The 23,470-nt window shown below is 39.8% G+C and overlaps 1 protein-coding gene across 1 annotated transcript; it reads left to right on the top strand.

Moving 5' to 3' along the window:
* Positions 1 to 393: 393 nt before the first annotated feature.
* On the top strand, positions 394 to 22,046 carry ap4b1 (adaptor related protein complex 4 subunit beta 1). Its single transcript, XM_079587658.1, has 11 exons — positions 394 to 570; positions 1,043 to 1,173; positions 2,029 to 2,253; positions 3,553 to 3,683; positions 6,148 to 6,295; positions 7,408 to 7,904; positions 15,551 to 15,634; positions 15,907 to 16,010; positions 19,358 to 19,565; positions 20,024 to 20,296; positions 21,481 to 22,046. The coding sequence occupies exons 2-11, from the start codon at positions 1,061 to 1,063 to the stop codon at positions 21,909 to 21,911; spliced, it is 2,214 nt and encodes a 737-aa protein (XP_079443784.1). The 5' UTR covers positions 394 to 570; positions 1,043 to 1,060; the 3' UTR covers positions 21,912 to 22,046.
* The last annotated feature ends 1,424 nt before the right edge of the window (positions 22,047 to 23,470 follow it).

Genomic DNA, 23,470 nt, shown 5'->3' with positions numbered 1-23,470 from the left:
TTCCATCATTACCACACATTAATGAATTGCTAACGTATGTTGTCATTTATTCCCACTCTATTGCATCAGAAGTCAATGGCTAAAACTTCTCGTAGTTTTATAATAAATCATGTATTTACATAAAATTGGTTTACTCCAGACAGTGTTATGTATAGTGTTGTTTTAAACTAAACACATGTGAATAAACCAAAAACATTCAAAGTACACATATATATAGCAGTTCTATCACACCAGAAAAAAACAAATAAATGCATCTCTTTTATAACCTCTATCATGGTTATTATATTACTTATGTGTTGTTTTAACTACAGTAATTTTAAGAAAAACATTTATTTTTTTATGATTCAAGTTAGTTTTATGTAGTGTAAAATCACTTCACAAAATCAAACAGGTAAGTGGTGAGCTTTTATTTTGAATTCCGTGAACATGTTTTGAGAGGAACAAAATAGTTTTGATCCTGGCTTCACGCTTCTTGATGTCCATAAACACGCCAATATTTCTAATATTTAGTTATCGTTGCTCTTTTAGCTGATTGTGTATTGATGTACTGTTTAGAAACTGATAGAGGAGGTATGTATGTTACATTTCATCGTCTTACGTGCCCTTTGTGTCTGCGAAAAGCACATTAATACTTTTAGAAAGGGAGATGATACATGTATTGCTTTTGATATAGGCTAAACTAATAGGAATGAACTCCATAAAGACAAGCTAAACAAATACATTATAACAATACATAAAGTCTGACAGCTGTCATCTTCTTCTGGTCTTTAGATTTATGCTGGTCTGTTACTGTACTGTCAGGCTGATTCCAGCTGTGGTTGATTATGATTATTAATAATTGTTATGGTGGGGTTGAGTTAGTTTTGTGTTACTTTATTGCCAGACTGACACTTATTATAATTGATTATATATAGGCACAAACCAAAATACATCATTTGAGAATAATTACATTACTGCACAACAACACAACACCAGCATGTTTACTGGGAATCAGAAATTATATTAAGTTTTCAGACTGTGTTCCTCTGCCTTTCTTTGGCAGGCGCCTGAAGAACCCACAATGCCTTATTTTGGCTCGGAGGAGACGGTGAAAGAGCTCAAGCGAGCTCTGGCCAATCCCCACGTCCAAGCAGACCGCCTCCGCTACAAAAACTACATCACCAAAGTCATCAGGTCCGTCAACTGTTCCTCTGCCTTTTCTGATGAAGAGAGGACTTTCAAAAGCACCAAGCAATAGAAAACCTGGAAATATCAGAATACATTTGTATTTATTTAAAATAAAAATGTAGAGTTTTCCGGCCTGCAATACTTATGGAAATTAATACAATCTAAAAAATCATGGAAAATCTATAGATATACTAGTTGTGCTCAGCTCGTGAATAATTCATCAGGTAGATATTGCTTGCATGTAGAATATCAACTTTTGAGTCAGTTTATTTATTAGCATATGACATAAATTATTATCGGTCTATATTATTTTACATTATACATTATAAATTATTTCTTATCCAGTAGTTATTATCGATCAATCACATGTGACTGGAAAACTCAAAAAGTGTGGGCATCCCTATAGTTAAACATATCATGAATAATCTTGTATATTCTAAGCCTTTTGAAGATCCGAATATATTACATTAGAAACCGAAAAACATTTATGTAATTTTTCATTATTCATCTTGATTTCAACCTTAACCCTTATCATTAGTTTGGCTACGTCTACTCTACTCCGGATACATTTGAAAACGCATAGTTTCTCCTGCGAGCTTTTTGAAGACACTATCCCAAGTGGATGATTTTTTTTATTTATTTATTTTTATTATGTTTTAAGCATGCACAGCAATTGTGATGTTTCAGTGTGGACGAGAAACTTTTGGGAAAATGCTAGTGTGGACTGAGAGCATTTTGAAATGAACATGCAATTTTTAAATGTACCATAATTAATGTAGAAATATCCTGAGAAACAACTTGTGAATTGTTGACAAAAAAAAATCATAAAGTGATTTCTTAGGCTGTTCTGTTTCTTTGTAGGTACATGACACAGGGTCTGGATGTCTCTGCTTTATTTATGGACATGGTAAAAGCCAGTGCCACGGTCGATATTGTTCAGAAGAAGCTGGTATATCTGTACATGTGCACCTACGCCAGTGACAAGCCTGACCTGGCGCTACTGGCAATCAACACCCTCCGTAAGGATTGCGCTGATCCCAATCCGATGGTGCGAGGGTTGGCCCTAAGGAACATGTGCAACTTCAGGTTTGTATGTCTGGCATCATTTGTTTATGTCTTTCTAGACCCAGAATATCAAGCCATCACCTAGTAACCTCCTAACAACCACCCAGAACACCTCAACAACAGCTAAGCTAGGCCACAGCAATGATCCAGAACACTGCAACAATTAGCCTTGCAACACCTTAGCAACTATCCAGGACTCCTTAGCAATCACTTAGCAACACCCTAGCAACCACCCAAACACTGCAACAAAATATTAGCAACACCTTAAAAAAGCAACATCCTAGCAACCATCCAGGACACTTTAGCAATCATTTAGTAAAACCACAGCAACCACCCAAACACTGCAACAGCATCACAGCAATACCCTAACAAGAAACACCCTAGAAACCTCCCAGGACACCATGACAACATTCTAGCTACCACTCAAACAATGCAACAACATGTCAGTTGGACTGACCCTAGCAACCATCCAGGACATCAAAGTAATCACTTAGCAACACCTTAGCAACCACTCAAATATCGCAACAACATCTTAGCAACACCCTAACAAGAAACATCCCATCAACCACACATGACACCATGACAACATCGAAACGTCAACAACAAAAAAATGCCCCAGCAATGACACAGAACACCACAACAGTCGGCCTTGCAACACTCTAACAAGCAACGCCCTATCAACTACCAAGGACACCTTGGAGATCACTTAGCAATCACCCAGCACCCTCCTAGAACACTGCAACAACATCTTAGCAACACCCTAACAAGAAACAACCTAGCAGCCATCCAGGATACTTTAGCAATCACTTAGCAACACCCTAGCAACAACACAATACACCCTATCAATCACTTAGCAACACCCTAGCAACCATCCGAACACTGAAACAGCATCATAGCAATACCCTAATAAGAAACACCCTAGAAACCTCCCAGGACACCAGGACAACATCCAAGAGATGCTCCAGCAATGACCCAGAACACCTCAACAGTCGGCCTTACTACCCAGGACACCTTGTGAATCGCTTAGCAATCACATAGCACCACTACAATAGCCTAGCACCACCCTAACAACCACCCAGGACACCGTAGCAATCACAACCTATTGACCTTTCAAAACACCACAACAACAGCATAGCAACACCCTAACAACAAACTCTGTCATCATGGCTGTGAGTTTTGCATGAACTTTCTTTAGAAAATTGTGCCTAACAACATCCCGAAGGCGTGTTAAAAACACAGTAAGGCACAGCCTAAAGTGGATTATTTCTTGAATAAATCCTCACAGACTGTATCTGCATGATTAATTGGCTTGTTTTCCAGAATGCCAGGAATGCCAGAGTACATAGAGCAGCCCATTGTTGCAGGTCTGCGAGACAAGGCCAGTTACGTAAGGAGAGTCGCTGTGCTCGGATGTGCCAAATTGCACAGTCTACAGCCCAACACAGACAAAGGTAGAGCCAAGTGCTCCATTTATCTGAATTTAAACTGTTGATAAGACATTTGCTAAACATAATGTGATATTAACTGTTGCTATCTTATTTTATTTTGGTTAATGCACATGCATGGATGCACATTAATACTTGAACTGAATGATTTGGGTCACACTGTTCCCTTAAAGGAATGTTTGAAGTGCAGCGTCTGTGACGAATAGCAGCATGTCACATGTCCTTAACTGAGCAGAACATTCCTTCAACATCACATACTTGTAGATAACCTGTTGGAGAGGGCTCCAGACTGAGACCTAATGGTCGCATTTTGCAACCTTTTATCCTGCCGGTGCAACTAAACTTTGTTAGAGGTCACGTTAGTGCGACCACCACGTTCACCCAACTGATAAGAGCTGCCTTTTATGTTGCATATGAGAAACGGCAAATGAAACAAAAGTGAAACGAAACTGCGCTACTCGTTTGAGCTTTGTATAATAAGCTGCAATAATAGATAACGCAGCGCGAGCTCAGAACGGGTTGACTTGCGGGACGACCTCGAGCACGCGACACCGCTACAACACAGAATTAACAACATTGAAGTGAGATCTATTGAGAAGCATTGAAATACGGCGCAGAATTCTCTGTTATAAACCAAACCACAGATATCAGATCTAACAGCGCTGACATAGAAACCAGGAGTAACATTGTGCTATTGATAATAACAAAGTTATTGAAGGCTATTCAGTCCACAAATCACCAGCATTCATGCTAACTGTAACCATGGTATTGTGGCAGAAATAGTCGAATGTTGTTGTTTCTTTACATTATTCATCTCAGGGTTTGTACAACCCTTTAAGAGTGAAATTTAAGCATTTTTCAAGGGCTTTCAACTCAAGTGCTTCACACTTTTTCCAGCTCTTCAAAGCTCTAAATATTATCCAATATTCCAATATTATCCAATCCAAAATATTATCCAAATTATTTTTGAATGTGATGATTTGAAAAACGAAATGTTTAAACATATAGGAAAACTAAAACTTAGTGGCAAACAAACACTTTTATTTTAAGGGGTGGTAAAATGTCATTATTACAAGATGTAAAATAAATCTCTGATGTCCTCAAAGTGTGTGTGTGAAGTTAGAGCACAAAATACCGCACAGATATTTTTACATAGCATGTTAAAGTTGTCACTTTTTGAGGGTTTGCAAAAACGCACCGTTTTGTGCCTGGCCCTTTAAATGCAAATGAGCTGCTGCAGAGGGCGGGGTTTCAAGAGCTCGTTTGTGTGTGTGTGTGTGTGTGTGTGTGTGTGTGTGTGTGTGTGTGTGTGTGTGTGTGTGTGTTAGCAGCTGCGATTACCTCACACAGACACACTAAAATGACAGAAACTGTTCTGCCTTTAATGTTAAAACGGAGTCAGACAAAGATAAAGAGACTCAAGAAGAAGTGACAACATGTAGAAGCAACAGGACGTCTCTGAATGGTTAGTTGATGAATTTATGTTTCTGATGTGGAGTTAACTATCTTCAATTAGCATATTCTGTCATGGTAATCTATAAATGGCTCGTATAGGAACTGTTGTGAGATGCACACAGAGTGACTTTCTATTGCATGTGAAAAGATGGATGCTAAAGTTTGAGCTGACTCACAAATGTGCTCGACTACAACAACTCTTCCTCTTCTCAACATGGACTGTGTTCCTGGGGGCGGGGCTTATGTACATTTTAGGTTTGCTGATGTCACTAAACCCGGGTGTAATGGGGTGTAGTCCCTACCCGCCGTTTGTTGTAGTCCTTTTCTTTAAAAGCAAATATCTTCCTTTGCTTTGAACTTTGAGCGTTGTAACTTTGCAGATGTTGTTTATGATCAAACAGCAACATTACACACTAACTAAATTCAGAAAAGTGAAATCATACTTTACCACCCCTTTAAGAATAAAATACACAAAATTACCACTATAACCAGTAGATGGCAGCAGAAGAGCACTATTTTACTTAGCCATTTCCATGCCCTAATATATGGAAACATTTACAACACTGTTGTTAATAAACGTTAATTTGATCTCAACTCAAGCTCAGTGCTTAACTGTCAAATGTGCATTTCCAAGAAATAAACATGTAATACTATTAGTAACTGCACTTACTAATGCAAAACGATTGTAATTGTATGATTAAATTACCTTTATGTCCCAGTGCTACCCAATCAGATGCTGGCGCCACCATCTGTAGATCTTAGTGGCACTGGTGCCACTGCTCTCAAATGTTAGTCTGGAAACTAGTCCGAAACTAGGAAATCCCAATTTGTTTATCACCATGATACTAAACAGCCTTTTCTAAACGTTCAGTGTGTTTATAGCCTCAAGGGCTTTGAATAGTCTTTCTATAAGGGTCCAGTTTATGTCTTTTACATGATGAATGTACAGTAGAGCATCTAAATGAAGTCTCTTTGGGTATAGGTGTCTGCTTAATGAATACATTGTGTGTTTTAGATGGCAGTATAGTGAACGAGCTGTATGCTCTTCTGAGGGACCCGGACCCTGTGGTTGTGGTGAACTGTCTTCGTGCATTGGAGGAAATTCTCAAAGATGAGGGTGGTGTGGTTATTAACAAACCCATTGCTCATCACCTTCTCAACAGGTGTGCCATTTTTGCCATTACGTTCAATGGATTGTTCTTCTAAATTATGTAATTATGAAAACTCAGCCTCATGGTTTAAAAAAAGAAATATGCTCTTTTTATTCGTTGGTTCCGTATGGTTATGTAATAACATTTTCCGTACACCTTAAATACATGTACAAACCTTTTTTTTTTTTTTCAAAGGTAAAAAGTATTTTTTACACTTCTTATTCATAAATATTATTAAATTTTTGCACAAGTATTATTTATTTACTATTATAGTATTCATATTTTCAGTTTACATTTTAACTTTAAGTTTTTAAGTTTTTGTAATTTTGTTATGTGATTTTGTTAGTTTTATTTTATATGCATATTTTTCTATTTAGTTTTTATTTAATTTAATTAAAATTTCTGTTTAAGTAATTTTAGTACTTAAACTTATTTATTTCAGTTATTTGGCAACATTTCTAATTTAAATTTAAGCATTATGTTACTAAGGTAAACAATGCTGTTCTTTTAAACTTTATTCTGTTCTTCAAAAGAATAGTTTCCACAAAAATATTAAGCCAGCAGTTAAATATAAAGTTTGTTTTCATGTAATATTTATATTTAAGTTTATTTCATTTTATTTTAAGTATTTTACAACAATACATAATCAGAAGAAAAAAGAAAAATACATGCTGCCAATTACCTAATCTAATGTGCAATCGACAGGATCAAAATTACTGAAATTAATTTAAGTCATGCCTTAAATGAATTCAACTATATAACAGGTGTATCTAAATTCTATATGTGAAAATGTATATATAATGTGCTTCAATTTAATAAAATTAGAAAAGAAAATGTTATTAAAAATATTTAAAGGATACATACATTTATTTTATTTCAGCTTTATTTCAATTACTGACTATGGTTTTTAATAGTTTTAGTTAACAATAACAACCACATGACATTTTACAACCTAAACTAAAGGGTCCACTCTACGATACCACCTTTTATTTTGTTTAGTTTTTAGTTTTTTCCTGCATTTTTGAAGGTTTTCAGATGCTAACAGCCTCACGAATCATGTCATTGACCCATTTAGCAGATTTTCTAATGACGGACTTTGTGTTTGTATGCGTTTTCTCCTTCAGAATGAAGGACCTGGACAGTTGGGCTCAGAGTGAGGTCCTCACCTTCCTGCTACGCTACCGCCCTCGTAGCGATGACGAGTTGTTCGACATCCTCAGCCTACTAGACGCCTTCCTCCAAAGCGCCCACGCACATGTCTCAGTTGCTACGCTCCGCCTCTTCCTTAATTTAGCCGCCGCCCACCCGGCTGTGCAGGCCGACGCCCTCCTGCACACAAGCGCCCCCCTGCTGGCCACGTGCGGTTCTGCATCACGCGAACTTCGTTTCGCTGGGCTCTGTCACGTCCAGCAGGTCATGCGGAGTCAGCCGGGCCTCTTCGGCACACATTACAAACGCTTCTTTTGTGGTTACTCTGAACCGAGTTACATTAAGTTTCGCAAGATGGAGATCCTGGTGGAGCTGGTGAACGATGAAAACGTGGCCTTGGTTTTGGAGGAGCTGAGAAGTTACTGCACTGATGTGTCTCCTGAGCTCGCCCAGGCAGCCATTGCCGCTATAGGTAACACATCACACAAAATGCTGTCTTGTTTGTCTGTCTTTTTAATTAAACAGTGACTAAATTACAGAAACTTAATTGCATGCACTCTTATGCTGCGTTCACACCAAGCGCGAATATGCGTCAGGCGCGAGTGATTTCAATGTTAAGTCAATGGTAAGGCGCGTTTACCCGCGTCTGGAGTTCTTGCGGCGCGAATGAGGCGTTTGGCGCGGCGCGGTAGACGCGAATTCGCCTCATTCGCGCGTCTAGTTCGCGCGAATGACGCGAATTGAGCGTTTGGCGCGTTTGGCGCGATACGCGCGTTAAGCGCGAATTGTGCTTTTTGTGCATTCACGCGTTTGACGCGAATTCGCGTCTGCCGCCCGAGTTGAAAAATCTGAACTTCTGCGTCAAATTCGCGCCGCGTTAACCAATCAGGAGCCTGCTTTTATACAGAGACACGACAGTATCACGTCTGCCAATATAATTTTAATTTCTAGGTTGATGTCTAGGTTATAGCTAACTCAGTATCACTAGAAAGATCACTGTATTACAGAGACACGACAGTATCACGTCTGCCAATATAATATTTTAATTTCTAGGTTGATGTCTAACTTAACGTTAGGTTATAGCAGTTAACGGAGTAACTTACGTTATCACTAGAAAGAGCGCCAACAGTGGTATCCGTACCACAGTTTAAAAAAAATATTGATAGCATAGCAAATACTGTATTTAAAATAGCATATACATTTACTAACCGAAGACAGATGGACAGGCGCTCCGCAGCTGGTATAGAGCGCCTGTAGTTGGTGTCCTGGAGGGTGATCCTCGCTCCGATGCGGGACAGCAGGTCATCAAACTGGGCGCGGGACAGGCGGAAGTACCGCTGAAACCGGCCGTCATCCAGCCGCAGCTCCTGGAGCAAATGGTGAAATTCGCCAAACTGGGTTCGCCTCCGAAGGGTCTGGTGGACCCAAATACGGCGACGATGATCCCTACGCCGCTGTTCTGCTCTCCAGAGTAAATACAGTGCGGTGACTCTATCTCGGTAAATGATCGCTCATCAGACATCTTGTAAAAAGATGGCCGCCAGCGGGTCTCGAAACTGACTTTCGCCTCTTGACGCGCGTGACGCGCGTAAATTTCGCTTCAAACTTTTTTTTTTTCGCGCGTCAATTCCGCTCTTGACGCGCGAATGAACACAAAGTGGTCACGCGAATAACCAGACGCGGCAGGCGCGAATTTTGACGCATATTCGCGTTTGGTGTGAACGCAGCATTTAGGCACAATTACGGTACTTTTTTTATTTTATTTTATTTTACAAATGATGAGGTTCTTACCACCGAAAATGTTGTTCGCCCACTTTAGCAGGTCAAGCTAAATATAAAATGTATTAAAATATTAATTGGCTGTTACCAGTGTTGGGGAAAGTTACTTTTATAAGTAATGTAATACAATATTGCGTTACTCCCTAAAAAAGTAACTAATTGCGTTAATTACTTTTTATGAAAAGTAGCCTAATGTGTTCCGTTACTTTTTCCCCTTTAGGCTCAGGTTGGTTGTTTGCTTCACGATAACAACAAAAAAGTTATATATTTTTGGGAAATGTAAAGGCCCTTTCACACCAAAAGTGAAAATGACACAGCAGAAGAAATTGCAGCACTCTTACTTCCGCAATAAAAAAGAGACACAAATGCGATGTTTATCTAAAGTCATTTTTGCTTATTAGTTTGGTTGAATTGGATCATCAAAGCTCAGAAGCAAAGACTTTGGTTAATAGTGATATTAAATACATAAAGTATATTTGTGTTATTTAAGATATTTAATTATTGCGGGTTTGCCTGAATACTCTAAAAACAACATTAAAACCTTTGTCCTGTGATGTTAAAACCCATTTTTGTCCATACCCAAAATTCCTGGTATACACAGTTTCTCCTACTTCAGAATAACGGTATCTTACATGTTGGTCATGGTGCTCTTTTTGAACCTGTTGTTTGGCTTCAGGTTTGCTGGTGAAGTTAGGGTGTATTTTGTCTATGGTGCTTCGCAATTTCCTCTCCATCATCATTTCTGCAGGTGACAGTCCTGGTGTAGACTGGGGTGTAATACGATGACTAAACAATGCTCCATGCAACTTGATCTCAATAGTGTTTCCCAGAACTGTTTTTCATGAGTTCCTTAAAAGTTTGTACTGCACGCCCAGCAAGACCATTGTATGATGGATGAGACGGTGCAGAGGTGACATGCGTTATTCCATTCCGAGACATGAATTCTTTGCTCGATTCAATGCCAAAACACTGAGCGTTATCAGACACCATAATTTCAGGAATGCCATGTGTACTGAAGCTATTTCTGAGGCACTCAAGAGTAGTAGATGTTGTTGCTGCATTTCCTGGATATGTATAAATCCACTCAGAATGGGCGTTGACTAAGATTTAAAAAAACTTCCCCAGAAATGGACCAGCATAGTCAATGGCCCTGTTCCAAATGGCACACTTCATATGCACTTTCGGGTCTTGTGGACCTACAATGGCTGCCCAGTGTGCGTGTCCGTTCAGTCCATGAGACCGTAGGGTGTCCCATTTCAACTGCAAAGTTTTGCCGAGTCCGCACTGGTGCGAGCTCCACTGCAGACTTCTTTCCGACAGTCGAAGTGGCGTTACGTCATGAAAGTGTGGACTCGTAGTAGGAAGACCGTGAGTGTTTAGGTGTCATTTGGGACAGGGGCCAATATGAACTCTTCTCCAAGGCTGTGCAAACAGAGGGGCTTTTCTCTGGTCTTGACACACAGCACAATCTTTTACTCTGGCCTCATTGTCAGCATCTAAATTGGGCCACCACAGGTAACTCCTGGCCAGGCCTTTCATCCTCGACATTCCTGGGTGAGACTGATGTAGCTGTTCCACATAATCACGCAGTCTAGAGAGGACAAGATCAAGGGTGGTCCAGTGCTTGACTAACAACGCTGTTCAACATCAAGACATGCTCCTCCTTCGAATCTTTCTCGAGTTGTCTGGAACAGGGAGACGACTGAGGGCATCGGCATTTCCATAGTCCTTGCTTGCTCTGTTAGAAATTACCGTATATACCCGAATATAAGACGACCCTGAATATAAGACGACCCCCCCATTTCCAGACTTATTTTTGGGACAGAAAGAGATTTTTGTGGAAAAAAAATCTGGTTTTCAACAGAAAATAATTTTATTTGAAAATTGCACTGATAATTCTCTCTCTTCCAGCACGCGTGCGCACCTTTCTCTCTCACAGCACAGATATTGTTTTTATCTTATTTGATTTCATCAGACGACGGCTCGATTATCAGGATTTTTGTGCAGATTAACATCTTGGAAGGGAAAGCTGGTTTTGTCTTAATGGGTCGCGTTTCAGTCACTATTTCATATTAATTCGTTCTTTCTCCCTTTCCCCCGTGATTTTGTCTATATCGCGAATATAAGACAACCCCCCATTTTTCAGCCTATTTTTAGGACAAAAACCTCGTCTTATATTCGGGTATATATGGTACACACTCATATGCCCTCAATATCACTGCCCATCTCATAATTATTTGAGAGGCCCTCTGTTGCACAGCTTTCAGTTCTGAGTAAAGGTTTATGGTCTGTAGCTTTCCTGTAGCTTTCCTGTAGCTTTCCTGTAGCTCAAACAATAGAGCATTGGCGCTTGCAACGCCAAGGTCATGGGTTCGATTCCAAGGGAAAGCAAGAACTGATAAGAATGTAAATGTGTACCTTGAAATGCAATGCAAGTCGCTTTGGATAAAAGCGTCTGTCAAATGCATAAATGTCTGTACAGATCACACATTTTCGGCCATAAAGATATTTGTGGAATCCCTCCCCCCCCACCCAAACACTACAGCTAAACCCTCTTTCTCTTGCTGTTGTTTATTTCTTCTACTGTAAGTGTTTGTGATACAAACAGAATGGATCCCTCAGTTCCATCTGCCATACAATGTGCTAACACGGCTCCCACAATGTACGCTGAAGCATCACAGCAAAGTACCACCATAATATATATATATATATTCATCATTGTGTATTAACACATGGTTAGACTGCAACAACTCTAGCTTGTTTGTTCCTCTTTCCAACACCAGGGGACATCCTTCAAAAACCTGTGCAACGGAGCAAGCAGTGTTGAGAGGTTTGGCAGGAACCAAGTCCCAAATATGCTTTCAGCTCCGTTACTGACAATGGTGTTGGTGCATCCTGTACTGATTGGACTTTTTTGGGAATGGAATGAATTCCGCTTTATGTCCCAGGAAAATGACTTCCTTTTCCGAGAATTTACACTTTCCCCTTTTCAACCGCAAACCATACTTCTCCCACCGCTTGCAACACTTGATCCAGCATGCTCAAATGCTCTTGGTAATCTCGTCCTGTCAACAAGATATCATCCAGGTATACGGTTACCTTTGGAATGTCTTTCAGGACCCCTTCCATAGTCCTCTGGAAGATTGCTGGACTGGAAGCACTGCCCCTAAAGGTAATCTGGTGTACATGAACAATTCTTTGTGTATTCACTGTCACATACTACTTTGACGCCTCGTCTACCAGAATCTGTTGATATGCGTGACTCATATCTAACTTTCTGTATTTTTCTCCTCCAGCTAAAACTGCAAACATATCCTCCATTCGGGGAATGGGATAAGGTTCCAGTGACGACTCTCTGTTAATGGTTACTCCGTAGTCTCCACAAAGTCTCACTGCTCCATCTGGCTTTAAAACCGGCACAACAGGTGCTGCCCACTCTGAGTATCTCACAGGCTCAATTATATGGTCTTTAATCAGGCGATCAAGTTCAGCTTAAATTTTCTCTCTCATGGCAAAAGGCAGTGAACCGTGGTTTACAAAAATGAGGCTTTGCGTCACTTGGTATTGGTACATAGCACGCTCCTCTTTGAAAACGGTTTCATGTTTCCTTAAAATGTCCTGCAACATCTTTGAGCTGCCTTTAATTTGACTCGCTTTTTCCCAGCTGAGTTCCAGCTCTGTGAGCCATGATCATCCTATTTAATCAGGCCCAGATCCTGCCACCACCACTGCTGTGAGTTCTTTGGAAAAGCCCTTTGTGTTTGACTTTGACTTTGGTGGTAACTAGAGCGTTCACTGTATGTTTTTAAACTGACAGAGCTTGTTTTCAGTTCAGGCAGTTTCTTTTTAGCTCCCATTTTGTCATATTCCATCTGTTTTAATTCAGTCACACTACATCCAGTGTCGATCTCAAAATAGCATCTGTGTGATAGGGGGTACATGGGGCTGTGGTGTCTCTACATGGTAAAAACTTATTCAGGCTGATCTTCCTCATCCTCTTTAAGGTAATTTGCCCTCTTTGAATGTATTCCTCTCCCCCATTTCCAAGCTTTCCAGCCTTTATCAACACTAGTTTCTTGTGGTTTCATTCAACGTACTCTTCCACATGTCAGATTTTACCACAATTATAAAACTTTTCCTTGGTTTTTCGGCCAATGGTTACTTCCACCTCATCGATAGCACATTCCTGTAACACTCAACTTACTTTTTTTTCTCCTGTGTCCATCTTGAAGACAGTGGTACCCAGTCGATTTCTTTTATCTTTGTGCTAATCTGCCATATCAGTATTAGCAGCTTAAATAGCCTGAGTTTTTCTTTAGCGCCGTCTCAAACGATAGTCCATCTTCAGGCAGTTATCTCCGTTGTATGCTGTCATCATTAACACCACGCACTAATCTGTCTCTCAGCATAACTGTGAGCGTGTCCCCAAAATTACAATCTTGTGCAAGCTTTCAGTTCGGCCACATATATTACTATACTTTCATCAGGGAGTCTGTCACTTTAATTAAACTTCCACCATTGAACAATTTCGCTGGGCTTTCGGATTAAAACGATTTCTCAGCAAACTCAACAGTTCCTCATAACCCTTTGATCCTGGTCTCTCAGGAATGAATAAATTCCTCATCGGTGTGTATGTCTGCGCTTCAACACAGCTCAAAAGTATGGCTTGTTTTTTTCTCTCTAGTTTCCTCAACATTATTTGCCACAAAAAAAAAAAGGTTAAATATTTCACAATACTCCTCCCATGATTGTGACTTATTATCAAATGGAGCCACGGATCCCACCATGCCATTCATCGGTCTGTTCAGTCAGTACCTGGCTGGTGGCTATTAGATTGCATCCTGCTTTTCATTTGCGCTCTGGAAACAGCTGCTCCACAATTCCGACTTTCGCTATATGTTGTATCTTAGATACAAAGGAAAATTAGGAGAGAATGCATCTGGATGGTCTCTTTTATTAAAGGTTCTCTAAGCGATCCTGGGTGACGTCACTTCTTGTTGACGTTCGAACTATTGTCAAACAAAACGGAGGCTAGCTAGACCCTCCCTCCTTCCTCATCCGCGCACTAACCCCCCAAACCCCACCCCCAAATCCTTCTTGTCGGTTATTGGCTGGAACACTGTTTGTTATGTTTTGTGGTGCGGGTTAGCCCAGTTTGTTTTTGTTGCTGTTTGTGGAGCCTGGGGTGTCTACAGAGACCGCGTTTTTTTAGATTGTGTTCAGGAGACAGACAGCTAGCGGATAGTGAGGAGATATTTGCTGTATGTGACAAAAAAAGTTTGGCCTAAAAAATGCGTGACATCGCTTAGAGCACCTTTAAGGACTCATCTCAGTAGCCAGCAATACACAGACAAGTGCGCTTACACTTTGTTTTTCTCTTGCTATTAACAGTGCCCCACAAACACAATGTGCCACCTCCCCCTAAAACCCAAATACTAACATTAACAATTAACAATTAATTTTCTAATTTCATTAAACGTTTTTATGTAATTTCATGAAAATCTTTATTAAACATGGACCTTTATTTGCATTAAAAAGGCTTATTTATACTATTGTAGGCTCATTTTGTAAATGTAAGCAATTAATTTGGACAAGTGCAAGCTGGGTGCCTGTAAGATGGTACAGTCGGACCAGCATCGGCTTGAAGTCGTCCATCCTCGGGTGCAAAGTAAAAAAAAAAAAATGCTGTGCACACCGCCACGCAAAATGGGGTCACGTGCACGACAGAAACATACATTAGCCGAACTCTGTCTGTTTTACGCGTTGTTATTTTCAATAGACTCGTCTTCAGTTTTAAGCTGAACGCGGAGCAAGTACGTGCCAAACCATGGGTGGAAAAGCCCCCCCCCTAATAATGGTTATATTTATTATAATCATAAATGGATGCTGCTTTGGGACATTACTTAATCCCAAAAGCCCTCACCTACACTTAACCCTAACCCTACCCGATAAACACTTTATTCCCACTTTTCGCATATTCTTATTTAAAATAAAGACCTCTCCGAGCTGATGCGCAATGGGAATATAGACTTTCCTGAATTTCCTTAATGGCTTGGTCTTCATTTGTGACAAGTTAAATATGACAATTAAGGCCCTAATGTCCATGTATAGTAATCAGAGAACAGAAACAGGTGTGATGAACTAACTGACAACCTTGGAGACTAACTAGGGAACTAAGGAAAATGGGAACAGAGAAACAAAGCATACATGTCACACAAATCTCTAGTCCCATAATATAAATCACAGTTGAATTATTTATCAGTGCAACTTTGTGCTAAAATTACTATTACTGATACTTCTAAATGTATTATATTATGTAACAATGTTGCTCTTTTCAAGGTCGTATTGCACGAACATACAGTGAGAAGTGTCTGGATATACTGACCGGACTGCTCGCATTGAAACAAGATCACATCACTTCAGGTATGAGAGAAATCTGAGCCACACCTGTGCATGCTTCTGGGGTTTTATATCTCGTAGGTAATGAGTAAAGGAGATGGGTTTTTTCCCCCCCTAAAGGGGAAGTACTGTGTGATTAACACTGTTTGCTTTCCACAAACCTTTTAGCAGGTGCTTTCTCCAGCCTGGATAAAAGCTTTGTTTGCTAACAAACATTATCCGTTCACAGAATCAACCTGTTCTCCTATCGTACCTCTAATCTGTTGCTTTCTGCTTCCCTGTGTGTCTCTGTTTAGCCGTGATCCAGACGTTCAGGGATTTGGTGTGGTTCTGTCCTCAGAGTACAGCTGCTGTTTGTCAGACCGTAGAGGCCTGTGTTGACAATCCTCAAGATAGTGAGGTGAGATCATTCACCAGACACAACCAGCTGAGCACCTTATTCTGCTTTTCCTTCACAATCCCATCCAACTCTTCCATAACAAGATGGAAAACATAAAAGCGTTGTAAAGAAATGCATACATTGGCAAATTATTTATTTGTCTGCTAATATAATTTTAAGAATTTCAGCTTAAGTCTTGCAATCAAAAAGCTTTTAAGATCATGAGAAACACTAATTCAGTCAAGTGGACCCAAACTTTTCAAACCGATGAATCCCGGTTCACCATTAGATTTAAGGGACCCTAAAAGTTATGTTGTTGGACCAGTTTCATACACTACTATTTTAAAGTTTGGTGTCAGTACGATTTCTCATTTTCTTTCTATTCATCAAAGAATCCTGAGAAACAATTCTAATTTTTTTTTTCAAAGATATTAAGCATCACAACTTTGATAAAAATCTGAAAGGTTTCTTGAGCATCAGATCATCAAATTAGAATGATTTCTGAAGGATCATGTGACACTGAAGACTGATGCTGAAAAATCACAGGAATAAATTACGTTTTACAACATATTATATTAGAAAACCGTTCTTTTACATCACTGTAATATTTCACAATATTACAGTTTTTACTGTATTTTTTATCAAATAAATGCAGCCTTGGTGAGCAGAAGAGACTTTCATAAACATGTAAAAACTTTTGAACAGTAGTATATATATTGTTGAACATATGATAAACATCTAATTCTCCACAGTTTTGCATCTTAAAGGATAATTCCGGTATTTAACACCTTGAGTCTATATTGTAGTTTGTTTTGGATGAACAAGAGTGGTGGACATCATTTTTTTGACAATGGTTCCTCTCTCGAGTTTTTGACTATAATAGAATTGGCCATGGACCCATTTAACATTGGAGTCAATGGGCATGTCCGAAAATGTCATTAAAACAGCCAATAATGTTCGTTTACAAAACTGTGCAACTCACCGAGTGATTAGTGATGTTAGTTGATGATTATAAACAATATATAAACAATTAAAAATGTTTTAATGACATTTTCGGACATGCCCATTGACTCCCATGTTAAATGGGTCCATGGCCAATTCTATTATAGTCAAAAACTCGAGAGAGGAACCATTGTCAAAAAAATGTTGTCCACCACTCTTGTTCATCCAAAACAAACTACAATATAGACTCAAGGTGTTAAATACCGGAATTATCCTGTAAGTGTGATTTATACGTTATCCTTACATGATAGCACTATATTCTTTCACCATTTATAATAAATGGTCTTTTATCCCTCATACAGTATAAAGATTTTAAAATAGAGAGATTTTAAAGGTTTTGGTTCAAACTACGGTAAGTTGGGAGCAGAAAGCTCAGTTTTGCTAAACCTTTACAGAACACTGATCCTATCTCATCTGGACTATGGAAGCATAGTTTATGACCCATAAAATCACATATCCGGTAGACTCTGTACCTCATCAAGGCGTATGTCTGGCACAAAGGTCCTTCGGATCATCACTAATGCAAAGTCTGTGTGTAGAGGTTAATACATTTCTCTGCAGAACAGATGCCTCAACTTAGTTTTACATGCAGAACACTAAAGCTAAAGACCCACAAACACTGTCATGCAGTCTTGAATATTCAAGTCGACATGAAACTGAAGTTGTGAAAGACTTTTCTTTTCTATTGTGACGTATATCCGAGTGAAATGGCTTCTTGAACAAGAAAAAGTGTAGGGCGGAGCTTGATTTGTCCATGAGGAATTCATTGGATGGTTGTGGTTTGCTATTGACTGGTGCTTGGATGACGCATTAGTGTCGGCCAAAACGCGGAAACGAGTTAGCATTTTAGCACTTCCGGTTCCAGTCTCGAAGTCAATGGGTTTTTTGTTAAATGGCTGAAGTAAGGTCTGTGGTGAACACAAGCTCCAGATACTTTCACGTTTTATTCTACGACATAAAATCAGTATCACCCCACTCATGATTTATTTAAGCTGTTATGTGGATGCTAACAAGTGGCTAAATGAGACTACAGAGGCTGTCAGGGACATTAAACGTCATCTCGCCGAACGGGTAAACTCATTGTGCTTATAATCGCGCTCTTACAAACTATCCTGTCGGAAGCTTAATGGTGGTGACCTTGAAGTCATGTGACCGACGTGCTGTTCGTTTCCAGCCTACCTTTATATTTTTACTTCTGGCGACTGCATTTAGGCTTCAAAATTCATAAAAGCTGTGCTTGTGAAGATTATTTTGGACAAACCGTGTAAGTATCATACATTTTTGTTGATCACAGAGCTTGTTTTTTGATATAATCAAAAAGGAAAAATCCTATTGGGTTTTTGTCGAGGGAATCATTGTGATGCTAGCTTCCGAATTGACCCTTCGCAGGGAGCTTGATTGACAGGTGATCTGACCAATCATACTTCGCCATCCGCCATTTTGTCCGACAAAGCAGTCAGGAGAGTTAGTAGATTAACATGGGAGGATTTGAACTTGAGAAAGGGGTGTACTGACGTCTTTCCGCGGTTAAAACAACATTCCTTCTGATGTTCATTCATGTTTATTTGATGCTATAAATGAACTAGAAGGAAGAGATGATCGGTTCACGAGCAGCTTTAACTGAGGCTCTACAGCGATCTGTCAGACACATTAAAGAGCCACAAAACGGTATTTATTGTTTAAATTTATTTAAAAAAATGACCAAATTTGAAAGGTGAGACTTTGTTTAATATGTTTAATATCAAAAGTAACCAAAAAGTAACCTGGTCTGTCAGTGTGTTGTCAGTCTCCTCTCTGCTCCTGATGTATTTTTCACTGCCTGAGAACATGGTGTGTGTGTGTGAGAGCGGCGTAGCTTGTCGGACATAGCGACAGTAACTAAGGGGGGCGGGTCTTTGCGAATGGTCAATTGGTCTACATATTTATGTCGTCCCTGCACAACTCTATTGGTGGATCTCATGTGAGTGACAGGTTTTTGCCCCGCCCTCACGCCAATAAACACGTCATCAGTTCCATACAAATGAAGAATTGTCCATTTGATTTCATGGTGACTTTGCCCAGGTTTCACAGACAAGGCTTAAGCCTGTCCCAGACTAAAATGCATCTTAAAATATATCAGTGTCATTGTTTTGTCTCAAGATGCACATCAGTAATGTTTTTTTTCTAAGGCACATTTTTAAAAGTTACTGAAATGTCCTAATTGAACTAAGACCTAATCCTGGCTTAACCGAAGCCCTGTCTGTGAAACCAGGCCTTTGACAGCTGATCTAAACATCCTAAATTAAAAAAGTTTCATATAGTTTTCTTTACATATATATATGTCTGACCTATCAGAGAACATCAAATCCTTCTGTGGTTTCTCACAGGGAAAACAGGCTCTGCTATGGCTTCTGGGAGAGCATGGTGAGCAGATCAGTAGCGCCCCCTATGTCATGGAGGGCTACATAGACGGGCTAAAGACAGAGCTGTCCTCGGCGGTGAAGATGGAGCTGCTGAGCGCCTCAGTGAAGATGTTCCTGTGCCGTCCTGCTGAGACGCAAGACATGCTGGGCCGTCTTTTACATTACTGTATTGGTGTGTAAAACATGTTTACAGATAATTTAGTCAAATAGAAGCACCATTGACAAAACTAGCTGAACACAAAAAGTGTGTGTGTGTGTGTGTGTGTGTGTGTGTGTACTACTGTTTGAAAAGTTCAAAAAGTGTACAAGAGTTTGGGGTCAGTAAGATTTTTTTTTTTTTTTAAAGAATGTTCATCAAAGCTGCATTTAGAAATGCAGTTAGAAATTTAGAAATGCTGTCTTCAGAAATCATTATAATATGATGATTTGCTGCTTAAGAAACATTTCTGTTTATCATCAATTTCAGAATGAAAAAGAAAACCATGATACTGTTCTCGTTCTAGTTTATGTGTTCAGTCTGTATGATTAATCCTGAGAAACTCTCACTTTATTTTTTAATGCCTTTGACACATTTAATCATGAGCTTCTTGCTTCTGTGATTCACTTTCAATATTTTGTGTCCCTTCCCAGAGGAAGAGAGCGACATGTGTGTGCGTGACCGGGCTTTGCTGTACTACAGACTTCTTCAGCGTGGAGTTGAAGAGACTAGGAAAGCTGTGACTGGACCCAAATCTGATCCGTCCATGAGCGTTCTCACCGGTCGGCAAGAGGAGCCCATTAGCCTGTGGGCCTCGAGCTTCAACACACTGGGTCCGCTGTCTGGACGGGACTTATGCCTTCAAACTGATATCATATCAGCCTCTGAGCAGCCGTCCAGCAGTGCAGAAGAGGAGCTGTTGCCAGGTACATCCTTTTGTGTCATTTTAGTTTTTTATTATTTAATAATTAAGGCCCGAATAAAAATGGTGCGAGGACCCTCTTTGAATTGCCCTATTTATTTTAATTATAATAATTAAATTTTTTACTATTTTTATTTAATTTAATTTTTTACATTTACAACTTTTACATTTTACAACTTTTTTTAATGTTTATTGCAGAAATACATACAGAAATTTGACGAAATACACATATCGACCAAAAAAACCTGACTTTCTTTATTTCTTACAACTCTCTTTAGTGTGTGATGTTGCTGTTTGAGCATGAACAAGCTCTGCAAAGTTACAAAGTCCCTCCAGCGGGAGGTATTCTCTATATCAGTGTCACTGTTTCTGAACTCCCTGAAACCCCATCCAATAGTCTTGAGTTTTCTTCCGGAAACGAACACGTCACAATATTCCCAATTTGAATAATTCCCGCCAAAGGCATGTGCAAAATAAAGGGGCGGCCCCTGGTTGAGTTAGTTAGTAGTGTGTTGAAACCATAGACTGTAAAAAGATATGGACGTAGTCGTGTCCGTGGCGCCCGTGAGTTTCTGAAGAGCATTTTTGAAGCACAAAGTTAGCTTCTTTTGCAGCCTGTCTCTAGTGGCCAGTCGATGAATTGCAGTTTAAATCACTTTCGTGTTGGTTTCAAGAGAGAGGCTGGAAGGTTGCCGCTTGGTTGAACGGTTATGGTAAGGGAAGGGACATTTCTCAAACACATCCGAAGCCCTTGACCAATCACAACACACCGATCCAGCCGACCAATCAGAGAACATTGTGCTTTTCAGAAGGAGGGGCTTCATAGAGACAGGAACTAAACAGAGTGTTACTGACAGACTAGGAAGAGAAGAGCTGCAACAATGACAAATATGGGAAAAAAAATATATATATATATTTTTTTTTTTTTTTTTTTTAAACATTCAAGTATGAAAACCTATTCTAGTAGAGCAAAAAACAAAATCAAGACTTTGTTGGGCATAAAATGGCCTCTTTAATTTGAATGACTTTTATTTATTTATTTTTACATCATTTTAATTAATTGTGATTGAATAAAATATAGTTAAATGATAATATTATACATGTAATTTGAAGTTTTATAATAAATTGAATGATAATACAACATCATCTAACTGTCTCGTGCTCATTTAACCTTTCTCTGACTAACAGGGAGTAAAGATGTAACCCTCTCCAGCCCAAATGACACAGAAGAGGAGGTCAGTCTATCTCTGGGTCCTCCTCTATCCCATGAAACCTTTGAGAAAATGTGGTTGGACTTGGAGATTCTCCACAGGCAAACTCTGGGTTTCCCTCGACCCAAAACCGCTGCGGATACTTTACAGGCTGCCTTACAGCTGGTGAAGATCCAGACTCTGGCCTTCACGCCGGGCGACTCTGTGCCCTGGAAGGCCTACCTTTACACCAGGGGCACTGGGACCCTGATCCTCGCTGAACTGTTGCAGGAAGACACGGACGAGCCTGGCAGCGAAGGAAGCTTAGTGGTTTCTGTCAAACAGCAGCCCGGAAACCAACACACCATTAGAGGTTTTGTAGCGATACTCAAGAGTGTGTTGCAGACTCTTCATTTTGATCGTTTATGAAAACCATTGAAGTATTACCACAAGGACAATGAGGACAATGCACAGTATACAGTACTTTCTACACAAATCATCTAATGGTTTTTCTAAACAACAACAACAAAAAACGTACAATAAAATAGTAGTATGCTGTTGGAATCTACAGACAATTAGTATTATTTTAGCACTACATAACATTGGCTTACACACATTCAGCGCACATGTGGTGAATTAAATCACACGTCTCTTTGGAGGTATGAGGAACTTCATAAATCAATGTATAAAATATTTTGTGTGTTATTCACAGACTAGTCAATTCTCATCTAGCAACCAATTACATAATTGTATCTCTATCTCTTGCAGACAAAGCAATGTGTACTACTGTAATGTACTGTAACATAAGGCCACATGGTAGATGATTAGATGGTAAGGAAACAATCGGTTCTCGTAATCAATATGTTGAATGCAGGAGAAATGGGCAGGAATAAAGATCTGAGCGACAAGCGCCGAATAGTTATGGCAAGCCGACTGGGTCAGAGTGTCTCTGAAACGGCAAGACTCGCGGTGTTTCTCCAGGTCAGCAGTGCTGAGAATTGACCAACTGTGATTCTGAGGAGAGACAAGCTACAAACCGGTGTTGTGCCTAGCATTGGTAGGTTTAGGATTAGTCATGGGGGAGGGGTTAGGATTAGGATTAGGCATTCAGGTACTGACTTCAACGAGGGGGGTAATAATTTGGCAGGGGGTCGAAATTCAGCACAACACCGGTTTGTAGTTTGTCTCTCCTCAGGATCACTGTTGGTAAATTCTCATCACTGCTGACCTGGGGAGACCGGGTGTTGGGAACCCGAGGCTCATCGACGCACGAGGGCAATAAAGGCTATCCCGTCTGGTGCGAGCCAACAGAAGCTCTACTGTGGCACAAGTCACATCATTTTAATAATGGTTATGGGAGCAATGGACCCCGGAGCAGTGGAAGAAGGTCGCCTGGTCTGGTGTCAGTTTTGAATTGAGTTCCCTTTTGCGTCTTATTGCACTTGAATGATTGACTGATCATAGGATAGGTCTACATGTGGACCATCCTCGGTCGGCCTCTCTCTCTCTCTCTTTCTCTCTCTCTTTCTCTCTCTCTCTCTCTCTCTGAGAAATTAGCGTGTTAGTGACAACCCTAATATAGTTGTATAATAGGGGTGTAACGATACCCTCATGTCATGATTCGATACATATCACGATACTGAACTCACGATACAATATTGTTGCGATACTCAAACGTGACAAAAGGTTAACAGAATATTTACTTTTGATTAAAATGCTATATACTTTTGAAATAAATAGGCTTGGACTTTGTGCTGGTAACCCAATGCACAGGACAATAGAGACAGAATAAAAAATATTCATGATTCTGAAGCTGAAAATACAGAATTAGTTTAGACCAATATGCTTGCGCTCTGTCACTGACTACATATATTTGAAAATAATGTAGGCCACTTTTTACTGGTAACATCAGACATTTGGCATTATCAAGACGCACAAATATCTCCCCATGGCATTATTATACATTATATTCAACATTATATTTAAGA

The sequence above is a fragment of the Phoxinus phoxinus genome (assembly GCF_949152265.1).
Source record: "Phoxinus phoxinus genome assembly, chromosome: 18".
NCBI lineage: Eukaryota > Metazoa > Chordata > Actinopteri > Cypriniformes > Leuciscidae > Phoxinus > Phoxinus phoxinus.
The sequence above is the reverse complement of the archived record's forward strand: the minus strand, read 5'-3'. Positions and strand labels throughout refer to the sequence as shown.